General features: G+C 39.1%; 2 protein-coding genes across 5 annotated transcripts in view; both read left to right on the forward strand.

Moving 5' to 3' along the window:
- LOC132096130 (cell adhesion molecule 3-like) overlaps window positions 1-9,271 on the forward strand; it is a 60,010-nt gene extending 50,739 nt beyond the window's left edge. The window contains exons 9-10 of the mRNA XM_059501324.1: window positions 1,876-2,001; window positions 6,104-9,271. Of these exons, the coding sequence (XP_059357307.1) occupies window positions 1,876-2,001; window positions 6,104-6,222 (245 nt within the window). The 3' untranslated portion in view covers window positions 6,223-9,271. The remainder of the gene's footprint in view (window positions 1-1,875; window positions 2,002-6,103) is intronic.
- Window positions 9,272-9,903: 632 nt separating this feature from the next.
- The window catches only part of LOC132096139 (kin of IRRE-like protein 1), a 42,477-nt gene continuing 37,457 nt past the window's right edge, over window positions 9,904-14,923 (forward strand). For 3 of the 4 annotated variants that reach the window (XM_059501342.1, XM_059501341.1, XM_059501343.1), the window contains exon 1: window positions 9,904-10,362. In XM_059501342.1, coding sequence (XP_059357325.1) covers window positions 10,302-10,362 — 61 coding nt within the window. In that variant the 5' untranslated portion in view covers window positions 9,904-10,301. The remainder of the gene's footprint in view (window positions 10,363-14,923) is intronic. The other variant, XM_059501340.1, reaches the window with a different exon arrangement.

Below are 14,923 nucleotides of genomic sequence, written 5' to 3' on the forward strand. Positions count from 1 at the left end.
TTCCTTTTTTTCTATGTCGCTCTCAGGGCTTCTTGTCGTGTCACTCACTCTGTTTGTCCTCCTTCATCCTCTCTGCTCTCATCTATCGCTCCCTGTTTTTTTCTTCTCCTGAAGCATGCGAGCGTTAGGGTGACTGTTAACTTGTCTTGTTTTGATGGAGTATTGTTTGAGAAGGAGACAGAGATCGTGCTGTGGGTCGGAGTGATGGATGTCGTTCACGCTCTCTGAGTCCAGGCAAAGTCACTGAAGCTTATGATAGACTCTTCGCTGAAATCTTGCTTTTGATTATTCATGTGTTTCCTTTCAAACAAAGAGGTCAGCGGCTCGTGGGACTTGGAAAATGACATTGTTGTAACTTGCCAGCCCATTACAAATACACTTCACACATTATATGAACTACTACCATTCAAAAGTTAAGATTTTATTTTAAAGAAATTATTACTGTTCAGCAGTGATGCATCACAAGTGACAATAAAGACATTTATAAAGTTACAAAAGATTTCGGTTTAAAATAAATGCTGTTTTTAAATTTTAGATTCAACGAAGAATAAAAAAACTATGTATCACAGTTTCCACAAATTATTAAGCACTACAACTGTCAACATTAATGTTTTGTGAGCATGAAATCATCATATTAGGATGATTTCTGAAGGATCATGTGACACTGAAGACTGGAGCAATGATGCTGAAAATTCAGCTTTGCATCACAGAAATATATTATACTTTAAAATATATTCAAATAAAAAATATATATTTTAAATTTCTAATAATATCACAATGTTACTGTTTTACTGTATTTCCGATTGAATAAACAGAGCCTTGAATAGCATAAAAGACTTATTTCAAAAACATAAAAAAAAATCTCACTTGACGTCAAACTTTTGAAAGGTAGAATGCATAATGTGAAATAACAGGAAACAAGTGCTGTGCTTCTTTTTGTCTATATTTAAATGGGCAAATAGATATCTGTTATTATCATGTGTGAGATATTTTAGTTTGGTTTGCTTGAAAATGTCAAGAGCCTATTAAAGAGGAGAAATTGCTTCAAATTGTTTCCTAAGATAAGCATTATTGTTCATCAGTGCTGGGGGAAAAAAGATTCACGCTTTGTAATGCTTTCTCAAGGGATCTACAATCGGAGGGGAGGGGGTTGGGGGGTTAAATTTATAGTAATATAATTTGAAATAATAATGGTTATGGATAAATCATGTGCGGTGTTATCAGAGGTGTTGTATTTTTGTCTGAGCAGGTCATTGTGAATAACCGTGATTCACTTTTGTTCAGGTTTGCAAACTTTTCACAAAACCAGATGAAAATGTGCATCAACCTGAATAGCTTTAGCACGAATTTCCATCAGGGATTCATGTCACATTTAAATAGAGAACATAACTTTTTGAATTCATATTGCACATTTTTTGCAATCTATTGTACAGACTCCATGTACTTCGAAAAGGATGATTTTTTTCTCCAAAATATGTGCAGCTTAATGCCATTGCTTAGAGGACTGTCAGGTCACCGTTCTTTCTACAGCGCTTAATACTATGTAGAATGTGTCAAAGCAGCTTCTCAGAGATCAACAGGAAAATAGCAGAATCAATTACGGAAACTCAATTATAGAGAAAATGTATTGTTTGTAATCACATTCTGACTCCCTGAATCAAAATCAGATGCATGAATGACCTCTGCTGTGTTTGTAGAGACGGTGTGGCGATGAATAAGTATTGCATGTTTTTCAGTCTTTCGAGTTTCAGCTGAAGTCTCTCAAACGTTTCTCTGATTTTGCCTGGTTACTATTGTTAAGACATCTGCTGTCATTTCACATTGTCTTCTCTGCACAGCTTTGACTATCTACCTGTCTCTCTGTCCGTTTCTCAGACCCCACAGCGATGTCCACCTCTTCAGGAGTAGACCATGCTGTGATTGGTGGAGTAGTTGCTGTCATTGTCTTCATTATGCTTTGTCTCCTCATTGTCCTCGGCAGATACCTCATCAGACACAAAGGTACCACACATTCACACACGACCCTAATCAGACACAAAGAAATCCCTCGCTCTCTTTCAAACACATACACACACAGACCTAATCAGACACAAAGAGATCTCTCTCACACACACACACACACACACACACACCTGGGGCGTCTGGAGGGCTTCTAACCTTCTGGGACTGTGTTCAAATTCCTGACAGAGGGTCTGGCAGCATCCTGCCACATCAGCAGCTTTTTTATTTAAAAATAGATTCTTTATGGATTTTGTCTTGAATTTAAGCATCAACAAACATTCTAGATGCTTGACTCAAAATCTCATTGTTGGCTGGGGCATTACACTTGTGAATGAACCGAGTGTCTCACTGCAACGGTGCAACTAGAAAAGAAATAAACATAAGATAAATGGACTGGGGAAAAAAATGAAATGAAAATGCTGAAAATGAGTTTATGAACATGGGTGAGAACAAAGTATGGGGACATACTGTACTATGTTGCGTTTCCTTGATATTTTATAAATGCATATGAAGTGCTCAGTATAAACATAAGATAAGTATCTAATAGTAATACATATTTAATTAATCTTTCCTTTGGAATTGTATTTGCTACTGTATTTTCAAAATATCTATAAGCAAATAACGTATGTCTGGCTGTGTGGGTGGAAGTATTTTAATGTACTAGGGGTGTGATGAGACTCTTATCCCACGAGACAAGACTGGGTTCACGAAAATGAGATGAAACAAGATTTTATGACTTTTTTTAAAAGAAATCATAAATGATGAAATATGTAGGGAAAACTGAAAAACACAAAATGCAAAAAATGTAGGTGCATTTTGAAATCAGTAATTAAGCATCTATTTTAATAAATTTTCTGCAGTAACAAACAACATGTAAACACTGCAGAAGGTTTTCTGAAGCACTGCCTCAACCGATAGGCAAGTAATTGCACAAAAAAATATAAATGGAATAAATAAAAATAAATAATAACAACACAAATGTCCCTTTAAAGTGGAAGTGAAGCATTCAGTCAAGTCTATTATTTAGTAAACTGATTTCCACTTTATAAAAAAATATATATAATAAACAGGATTAATGTGTCCATTTAAAAGAGTAAACCAGTGGTTCCCAAACTGCAGGGCACAGTATAGTTACAGCCCTATGAAATCCATTTAATTTTTTCCTAAAAGATTATTTTTTTATTTTTTTGTCCCATTGTTGTCCGTTTTAATGGTTCTGTATTGCTCTTTTTTCAGTTTAAATTTTTCTAAACTCCTTTTTAATAGTTAAATTAAATGTTATTAATAAAAAAAACTTGTCTAATTAGTTAATTAATTTATTAAAAGTTTAACAAAAATTACATGTTTAGGACCCTTTTAATTTTACTCACTATAATATTAATATTTTTATTGTTACCAAATTTTATTGTTTTAGCATGTCTAATTATTTGAATGTATAAACAACTTAATTGATTAATATAATTCTTAAAGTAGCCTTATTAATTTTTTTCCCTCAGAAATTCTTGTGTCTGCATTTAATTTTTTATGGTTATCAAATAAAGGCATAAAACATTAATTTAATTTATCATTTATCTTTTAATCATTGAAAATTAAGCAAACTTTATTTTTTGGCAAACAACAGGGATTTACTACTAAATTTAAAACATGGAAGAAATGTTGTGGGATTAATCCTTAGAAAAAACAATGTTCGTTTTAATATATTAGTAACGTTAGTAGAAGTATTAGAAGGCTATATAAATTCTACTGAAAAATAGTAAAACTTTTATTTTGACGGGTTGCCGCTAATACCTTTACAGCTCTGTGTATGTGATATGATGCTAGTTTTACTCAAATTGAACGGTAAAATGCTCATGAAGTGAATCACAGAGCAGCTCTGGAGATGTTGTTCATGTGTTTCTGTTTATATTTAGTAAGATGACAGACGCTGAAATCACCGCGAGCATCACACGTGCTTCTGTGTGTAGTAAATGAAACTGCGCATCTGTGCCATTCATTAACAGAGATACGCAGAACAAGCAGGATTCATATTTAAATTGACTTTTGCGGCTTTATATTTACGTATTGTGATTAAAGTCTCAAAATCAGCTGACCTAAATCGACTGAGCTACTTTTGATTGATTAATCAATTCAAAGTTTGACAAATTCTGGGACATTCCTCGTTAAACTGAATGCAGTTTTTATGACAGGATAAAGACTACATTGTGTAATTTTCGCGCTTATCATATGTCCACTTGCCTGATGTTAACATAAAGGTAGCGGCTATTTTTTTTCAATATATGCTATTTACACTAAGTGCAAATAGCAGCATTTTTAATGCAATTTACACAAAGTGCAAATAGCAGCATTTTTAATGCAATTTACACAAAGTGCAAATAGCAGCATTTTTAATGCGATTTACACTAAGTGCACATAGCAGCATTTTAAATGTGATTTACATTAAGTGCAAATAGCTATAGATTCAATTTAAACTATGTTAAAATAAGTGTAAATAACTTCAGCCAACGAGGCGAGCATGAAATAAGACTCCGGAGCATGAAATATCTTATGTACAGTACCACCACTGGTGAAAGGGCAAGTGTATTGCAAATATATTTGAAAGGTCTGGGGGAGGATATCGTCACATTGTGTGAGCCTCTTGTGCCACTTCTTACTTTTCTTATAACAAGGAATATATGTATACATAACTTGTATGTTACACCTTAACTCAAGTACTGGTAATTCTGACATCATAACAGTGACATACACTGAATACGGTGTTTTTATAGGACTAGGTGGACTGGGGAAGGAGTTCTGAAATTCTGATGTCTGCACAGTACATCAGTTTCTTTTATTTCAGAAATGCAAGAGCAATTCTTTCCCATCTTATGACCCCTTAAAATCAGCTATTTTGCAGAGTGCAAGCAGCAATTGACAAAGACTGACAGACTGTGTCACTGCACAGAGGGACACTGTAAACAGATCATCACCGCTGTGCTGCAGCTTTCCCTCTGTATATATACTGTATGACTAACAGCATAGCTCAAGAAAAGCTGTCAGAAACTATGCATCTGGGGAGAACTGGTTTCAGAGCCAGGGAAAAATGCTGAACAAGAATTGAATGCAGCTGTGCACTGAAAAATCATTCTGTATGTACTCTTTGGTGGGGTATTAATGTAAACACAGTCGGTTAGATCTAGTGAAAAAGGAGAGGAAAAAAATCAGGTATGTGAAAACATTAGATCTTAATGTGTAGATGCAGCTTAATATATTAGTTTGTTAAAGCCAGCTCACCCCAAAAAAAAAAAAATTGCCATCTTTTACTCACCCTCATGTTGTTCCAAACATGTATGAATTATTTTCTTCTGCTGAACAAAAAAAAGAAGATATTTAGAAAAATGTTTCTAACAGTTGCTGGTAGCCATTGATATCCATAGTATTTGTTTGGAGTACTATGAAAGTCAATGGCTACCAGCAACTTCAAACAATCTTCAGAGTATCTTTCTTTGTCTTCAACAGAAGGAAGAAACTCATACAGATTGAAACAACTTGAGGAGGAGGAAATGATGACAAAATTGTCATTTTGGGTAAATGATACCTTTACAGTTAATTAAGCTAAGACAATGACAGAAAAGAAAGAAAGCCCAATTCCTTACGAATTTAAAGTTTTCTAACATCATTTATAATTTCAATAATAAAATAAGTAAAATAAAATAAAAAATTTCTAATAAAATAAAACTCTTAGTTAGAAGCTATATTTACTTAACTGATTTTTTGCTTTTGGAAAAATCTCTTATTCCCACTAGGCTGCATTTATTTGATCAAAAACAGCGTAAAACAATAATACTGTGAAATATTGTATTATAATATTATTCTTTTAAACAAACTGTGAATAATCTATTTAAATTTCTTTTAAAATATAACTTATTTCTTTGATGGCAAAGCTGAATTTTCAGCAGCCATTACTCTCAGTCTTCATCATGAAATATAAAAACGTAATAATAAAAAAAAATGTAAGTGCATTAATGTAAAATAAGCTTTCAACAAATGACTGAAGATATACAATTAATGATGATGATATACAAATAGCAGTTGTGATTTCACTCTCTCTGTCTCCATCTCTCAGGTACTTACCTGACTCATGAAGCCAAAGGATCCGACGATGCTCCTGATGCAGACACAGCCATCATTAACGCTGAGGGTGGCCACTCTGGAGTGGATGACAAGAAAGAGTACTTCATTTAGAGATCCATCCCTCCGCTCCCTCTTCCTTCACACGCTTCAGTTCACTCAGCCTGACAGGGAAAAAACGGGGATGGCAGAGAGAGAGGAAATATGTGAGGAAAAAAAAATAAAAACAAGTGTTGACCTGTTCGAACTGAAGGACCTCAAATATGCTTCGACACACAGGACAGGGAAGTGAGAGTTTTGCACTGGTGCGTGGGCTCATTTTCAAACACACACACACACACACACACACACATATACACATGCACGCATACTATTTCTCCATTACCATAATGACATGTGAGCAAATACCATTGATGAGACATAAATAAATAAAAAGAGGCAATATGACAGTGACCACGCTTTCCTCACCTCCCATTATTCATTTCAAATGGTCCAGATGTACTCTGGCACATGTTGCACAGTGATATGTGCATGCATGAACTTTCAGGACACATGGTCTGCTCCCAAAACCATCGAAAGACACAGACTCTTAACAGGCACGCATGCAAACACACACTGAACATAAAGTGTCTTAAAATTGAATTTAAACCATGCAACCCTGCAATATCACTGACAGATACACACACACACACACACACTCATATACATCACCTCAGTATTACACAATCTAACACACACACACACAGAATAACCAGGAAAAAAACAGCAGCCCCTGCAACCATTATGTGGGACCCCCGATATAAATTTATAAATACATATATATATGATTATATAGCATCATTTTTACTCAGTGTGCTGTAAATATATCCTCAGTCTCTCTCTATCTCTCTCTAACCTCACTGTCTGATAGTGCAGTATATACTCTCTGAGCCTGCCTGGTTTTCTTACATGCGTGGAGATGCCGAGTTGATAAAAAAATAACAATATCTGGACTATGGAAAAAAAAAAATATGGTGTTATGAAAACTTCAGTAATATTTGTATGAATTACGTTCTCTTTGAGTTTGATTTCTGGTGTTTACTGTTGGTGCAACAGTCTAGTGTCATTACATCAACCTGGGAAGATTATTATTATTACTACTATTATTATTATTATTATGAGGTCCTTAATCTAAATGCATTACATTGTGCACTGATGTGTCATTGTATCAGGCCCAGTGATTCGCTCACTCACGCCACCTTCAGGAATGAATCTTCTCTGTTCTTCGATGGCGGGACTCTCAGAAAAAGCAGGGTAACACAAACTACTGCTCTCTTTCTCTCTCTCTTTCTCTTACTGATCATATTCTCACTTTCTTCCCCACCTCTTTTAACTCTGTTCTTAAAGCTAGATTATTTCTAGACTTACACCATCATTGTAACCACAGACCATAGTGACATTCGAAGGGAGTTGCATCATGCAATAAACTGAGGCGATTCTATTTAATAAAAATAACAGTTGATTAGATCTGGATTTTTAAAGGTGATGGGTGTAATTTTTTGAATGCCAAAACCCTTTGTCCTATCCAATCATAATGTGAACGGACTGTAAATGAGCCATTCGTAGGTTGATTCCCTGTGGCACTATCAAAACACTGCTCTGTTTTTTGAGCATCCCAACTTCCTAACATTTAACTTTGGCTCAACCAATGGAATGCAGTCTGATTCAGTTTGTTGGCTCAGAAATTACACACTTTTGAAATATGTTGTGCTTAAATGTATTATTCAGGAATACTGCTTCACTATGTATCCAGCTGATTTATTCCTAATCCATGCAGATCTGGTAACCGATATGATTACAGAAAGTGGCCAGTTGTCCTTTCTACTGTATATCACCTATTCCTTTTCAGTAGCTATTTACCTAGAGAAGGCTGTAACTGTGATTTAAGTGTTGTTATAGTGCTCATGCAAGCAACGCATGTTTGAATCTGGCTTGTGACATTTTTCAGTTGTATTACACCTACTGTAGACCGGCTTCCAAACAGTCATTGTCTTTAAATGAGCAAAAATGTAACATTTGAAGATTTGTTCACGGAAAAAGAGGCAGGAGTGGTTATTTAATGGAAAGCTGAGAAAAATAAACATCATAATTCTGTTTTAAATTTTCAGTTTAATTCATTTCACCTTTATTTGTCTACCACTTTGCACAGTAGAACTCATTTCAAAGCAGCTTTGCAAGAAAAGCACGTTTCAATGTTACAATGTCATTTGGCCCCAATAAAAGGGACTCTTAAATCACATCTGCCACGTATATGGAAGTTTAGGAGTGTTTTTGTTCACGTGGGATGACAAGGTCATTCGTTTAATGCGTATGTAGGTTACAACTAAGTGGCAACTGACCGATTACAACCAAAAGCCGTCCTCTACCTTCAGACTCCCTCCACATACCTTCATTAATACCAGCAGACAATGAGTTTGTGAGAAAAGCAGTTACATAGACTGCCACAAGATGGCGATAATGCATTTTAATTTCCCACCCATCTCTCTCTCTCTCTTTCTCTGTCCTGTACAAGCAGTAGAACTTCCAGTTAGCTATCAATCTACTCAGTGCTTACTTTTTAAATATGTTGTTTACTTTTATTCTGCTGTAGATGTGCATACTGTTGTTTGTAATTTTACGTTCCTTTAATGTCTTAAATTGGAAGGTGTGTAGATTATAGTTTCCATGACTTTTGTTTTGTTTGATAACCTGTCATTTTTTATGATTTGATGTGATAAGTGTTGCCTTGAACAGTCTACACACTCAAGTGAGCACAGACACTGGCACACATTTATTGCGCGTCTGTGTTTCCATGCGTGGAAGATTTTCACACTGGCCCACCAAAACAGATGCAGGAAACACTAAAAGTATTATTACATTCTGTTAATGAAGTTATGTTAGATTCCTTTTTTTTTTAATGATAAGTCTTCCTTTAAAATAAATATTCATATCATGTGGAGCTATTCTGTCATGTATGTTGATTTGTATTATGGCCGATGATGTCATCTGAACAGGACTGAACTCTGAGATCATCATCATTGTGGGTTCTGTTTGTTTGATGGTCTGTTTAGACAGTATTTGCTTTTTGTTACAAAAAGAGATCCCTTGTTAACTTCAAAATAAATATACATTTGGGGTAACCTAATTTCAGTGGTTATTATTGTTGTTATTGTTGTTGTATACAACACAAATTTGTAATAACTTTTTTAAATACATATTATGCTGTACATATGGAATATATTTCATATATCTTTTATTGCCATAAATGTAAAACTCTTGACTTAAAAAACTAGAAAATGTATTAGAAAAATCAGGCAAGGTGTGGCCATAACACATAGGCTAAAACACATGTGACAACTTGCCCCAACCTTCCTTCGTGAGAAAAAATATGTTCGTGGTGAGAGCACAGATAAGCCTTCACAGCATTTTTGTAAAAACTACGTCTATATGAGGGTTTAATTATAGGCTCTATAATTGGGTTATATTATAGTATTTGTCATATTAAATTAGAAAAAAAAAATCGAATTCATGACATTTGTGTACCAGCCCAGGTGTTTAAAATCAACATGCTATAGAGAAACCAAACACTTGCAGCTGGACAACAGTAGCTCTTGTGACAACCTGCCCCTGTGACAACTAGCCCCGATCTCCCCTGTATATGTATGATTACCACTGATCTATATATGTTCTATATTATAGATCAGTGATGATAACAGGGATGTCAATTCTCAGCTGCTCCTTATTTGATCAATCATGGTCGTCTAATTGAACAGCCGGCAGATTTTAAAAGGTAAAGATAAGAAATTTGATATCCGCATGTGTGTACATTATCTGCCGAGCTGTGACATTGAACAGCGTGTAAGGACGACAAACGCAGAGAGAGAGAGAGAGAGAGAGAGAGAGAGAGAGAGAGAGAGCTCCGTCGGCGCAGTACCGAGCGACTCCTCCGGTGATCTCAGAGCGCTGCGTCTCCCCTCTACAATCAAAAACTGAAATTTGCTGGAAGAAAGACATGTAACAGCGCACAATTCGCCCGCTTCTGCTGAGGGGAAAGGAAACACGCGCTGAATGAATGAACGCAAACTGAATGACGTTCCCAGCACCGGTTCGCGGGCTTTCACAGTGCAGCGTGAAGAAGATGAATTGATGGTGTTTTCTGAGTGACAGAGGTGCAGATGGGCTTCAGCATGACTTGCCTCTGGATTTTAACTTTGGCCATCATCAGTGTTCACAGAGGTAAGACACGAGCCGCCTTCACGAGGAGCTAAATGACTCTGTCTCTGTCACAGCCGAACGTGTTGTGACTTTGTTACTATGGCAACGCTATAGGTTAAAGAGCGCTTTGTTGAATGATCTCGCGTCATCATGGTTTTGGACAGTATCACCCCAGTGAATGATTTTAAATGCTGATTTTTTTTTTTAGAGAAATCTAAATTTTATAGTCTCAATGTATTTCCTTTTTATGGCTGTTATTAATAGCAGCTTGCAGGATTATGTTCGCACCTCCGGTCCGCCGCCGTTCACCTCGCGCTTTGTAGTTCAGGGGCTCGTGCCTTCCGTCTTGCTCGCGTGCGCGTGACGGTGCAGTAGAAAACCGTTAACCGCGGGACGCATCACCGGTGACGGCGGTATTTGACTGGGAAGAAACCGCGGCTATAGATGAGGTCTGCGGACGAACGTGACTGTAGTGTAAAGTGTAGCAGTGAATGAGAAGTGAAGTGAATATGAATGAAAGGTGGGCTCCGCTTTGCCGCCAAGAATGATTGAAAAAAAACGTGTAGGTTTCTATATATTTGTGCGTGTGTGTATGTATGTATGTGTGTATATATATATATATGTGTGTGTGTGTGTGTGTGTGTGTGTGTGTGTGTGTACAAACGCGCACATGCACAAATATAAAGCAACGTGATTTTTTTTCAATCATTTTTGGCTGGGTTGGTCTTGGAACACACACACGTATGTATACATTGCTATAGTTAACTATAACTTATTAATGTATATGGCGAAAATAATCTTATGTTTTAATACAAGCATTTAAATATGTAAGAAGTCAGATGTTATATGTGTAACAGGCTACGTAAGACAATGCATGTAATTCTAATGGTACTTGTAACGGAGGCGTGCTACAACTTTATAATGTGCTGATTGAGGCGGCCAAATATGGACGGGATTCCGGTTAGAGAATCAAGGGTCGGAGAACAGATCTTCACAAAGATGGATTTATTGAACAGTCTTTGCGTTGTCATCTAGATCAGTTATTCTTTGTCAATGATGTCTGTATTAATGCTCTAAAAGAACGATAGAGAAATATAATTACAATCATATTCTGAGAATCATTTACACACTGGCATGATAGTCGAACAAATGCAATAAACAATGATTAAACACTCAAGTCTGCATTCTTAACATTAATAACAGCCCTATCAATGCAAATAGTCATGATAAATTGTGCAATGATACATTATTAATGTAAACAACATTGGTGATGCAGTTTAGAATACTGCCGAGGCTAATACTGATTAGCGTGTTTCTCTCGCGGCAAATTACGGCCGCAACGGTGCTCAAAACTCGCCGATGGTAACCGCAGAACGATCGCGGGACATCAATAACATACACGCAATAGACATACATATGCAAATGTACTTACATCAAGGCATAAACGCATTATACAGAGCAAAGACAAGTGTGCAGAGATGAACATTCACCAAACCGTCTTCCTGCGCGTCACACTATAATCAGTCCGTGCGGCCAACAATTTTAGTCCCTAGGACAGGCTTTCGTACACAGCCGCCCCCAATTATCTGACAGGATAATTGTAAACACCAAGAAAGTCTGTCTACAGTGTCTAAGGCTCTTCCTCGAAGTGAGGAAGTGGAATCAACCTAATAACTGGACGAGTGTAGGATTTCTCATTAACTCTGACACGAGCAGTGCGAACTTTCCCGTCAGGTCCAGCCAACGTCTCAGTCACTGTGCCCACAGGCCAGAGGGCACGAGGAAGTTGGTGATCAACAATGAGAACCACTTGGCCCACAGTTAGCTCTTTGCCATCCTTTCTCCACTTATGCCGATCCTGTAAACTTGGGAGATAATCTCGGATAAAGGCAGTCCAGAAATGATCTGCCAACACCTGGCTGTGTCTCCATCTGCGTCTTCCAAGCAGGTTGGTAGAGTCGAAAAAAACTTGAGCTTACCTCAAAAATGTCACGTAGTTCTCGGTCTCCTCCTACAAAGTTGGTACCGTTGTCACAGAGCAATTCCATGGGCTTACCTCGTCTTGCTATAAAGCGACGCAGAGAGAGCAGGAATGCATCAGTGTCAAGGTGCTCCAACAGATCAAGATGCACACATCGGGTTGTCATGCACTTATAAAGGATGCCCCATCTTTTTTCGTGGCGACGACCAACTTTGACTGAAAGGGGCCCAAAACAATCTACCCCAGTAGAATAGAACGGCGGTTGGTGAAGTTGCAGCCTGCAGGATGGAAGATCGGCCATTTGGGAAACTTCAGGCTTGGCTCGCCAGAACTGACAATCTTTGCATTTGCGTTGATGCTTACGGACGGCTTCCCTGCCCCGGAGTATCCAATACTGGCGACGTAATTCCGCTAGCACCCTTTCAGAACCAGGATGCAGAAGTCGGCGGTCCGTCTCTTTAATTATCAGCTTCGTTGTAGAATGACCAGGATCCAACAGTATCGGGTGGATGGCATCAGGGTCGAGGTCACTGGCTCTGCGTAACCGTCCCCCTACTCTGATGAGACCTGTGTCCTTATCATACTCTGGTGCAAGGGATGCCAAACGGCTGGTAGCTGGAATCGGCTGTCCAGTCTTCAAAGCTTGGACTTCAAGTGGGAATGAGTCCTGCTGAACTTGGGCCAGGATAAGTTTCTCTGCTTCAACATAGTCATCAGCTTGCAGTGAAGAGTCGCTGTCTGCAACAGCCGCCCCGTGTAGGGACCTGGCAGTGGCCTCAACAAGCTCTAGCCATGTGTGGAATTGATTGGGGTCCACAAGTAAATTATTGGAGACTTTGACAGTGCCGATGAATGCAGTTTTCCTCAACTCACTGATCTCCGATTCTACCTTAGTGACAGGTGTGGATGGCCACTGGTCAGAAGGTTGAAGGAGGAAGTCTGGTCCTGAACTCCACTGATGGGGTCTTGCTATCTGGGTCAGTGTCAGGCCTCTTGTGATGTGATCGGCAGGGTTGTGAGCCGAATCAATGTACCGCCATTCAGCCGTGTCTATGAGGGTCTGGATTTCGGCTATGCGTGTCCCTACAAATACCTTGTAGCGACAGGACTCAGAGGTGAGCCAGTTCAGCACGGTTGTTGAGTCAGACCAGAGGGTGACTGTATGGAGATTAAGAGACAACTCAGTCTGGATCACTTTGGCTAACTGGGCGCCAGTCAGGGCTGCACTCAGTTCCAAACGAGGCATGGAGAGGCATTTTCTGGGGGCCACTCTGGATCTGGCCAGAACAAAGGCGACATGGATGTGTCCTTGATCATCTGTAGTATGCAAATAGGCCACTGAGCCGTATGCTCTTTCTGAGGCGTCGCAAAATACGTGGAGTTCTCGGATGGCACTAGGGTAATCAGCACAGGCTGGGGCATAAGGTCGAGGAAATTGCAGCTGAAGCAGATTAGGAATCTCTTGTATCCATGTTAGCCACTTCTCTCTTAGCTGTAAAGGTGTTATTGGATCGTCCCAGCCCAAATTCTGCTTCCAGAGATCTTGGATGAGAACCTTGGCCCTGGTGGTAAACGGGATAATATAACCCAGCGGGTCATACTGGCTGGCCAAGGTCTTGTACACGTTTCTCATGGTAGGTTCTAGAGGCTCGGTTGATCGCAAATTATAACCAAGGGTGTCACTGAGACAGTACCACCGTAGGTCTTGTAGGTCTGTACTGGCTTTGGTCAACCACAGTTCACTGTTAGCAGACCGGGCTTCTGCGGGAAGATGTTCGATGACAGAGGGTATGTTGCAGGCCCACTGTCTCAAGTCGAAGCCTCCCTCAGACAGTAGTTGACGAAGTCCATCAACTACCTCCTTAGCTTCATCAGAGTTCGAAGTGCTGTGCAGGCAATTATCAACATAGAAGGAATTCTCAACTATGTTAACCAGACTGACCTGGTCGTTCTGGTGGTTCTGGGCACTGCGTTGGAGGGCGTAGATGGCGCAACACGGGCTGCAGGTAGTTCCGAACGGAAGCACCTGCCATTCATATATCTCAGGCTCCTGGTCTCTGCACATGTTCCTCCAAAGAAACCGCAACACTGGCTTGTCCCTGGGCAATAAGCGTACCTGATGGAACATAGCTTTTATGTCCCCACTCACAGCCACCGTGTGTTGTCGGAACCTCAGGAGCACACCTAACAAGGAGGGTCCCAGCATCGGACCAGGAAGCAGCTGACTGTTCAAGGACTGACCCTGATGTTGAAATGAACAGTTAAAGACGATCCTGTTCTTGCCGTTGTGTTGCACGATATGGTGCGGAATAAACCAGGATTTAGAGGTATTGTGTGCTTCTTCTGTGGTTATCTTGGCTACATATCCAGCAGATTCCAACTTGCGGATTTCAGTGCAGTAGGCTTTTGCTAGTTCAGGATCTCTTGCCAATCTGCGCTCGGTACTTCGAAGACTAGGAAGGACAGCATCCTTATCGGTATGGAACATGGTCATGGGCATGCGTCGGAGCAATGGTGTGGCATAACGTCGAACGCCGTCTACGTTCACAGTGGTGGTGGCTTTCTGAAGCATAGCGAGAGCGTCTTTGTCTTGCTTGGACC

The sequence above is a fragment of the Carassius carassius genome, chromosome 20, assembly GCF_963082965.1.
Source record: "Carassius carassius chromosome 20, fCarCar2.1, whole genome shotgun sequence".
NCBI lineage: Eukaryota > Metazoa > Chordata > Actinopteri > Cypriniformes > Cyprinidae > Carassius > Carassius carassius.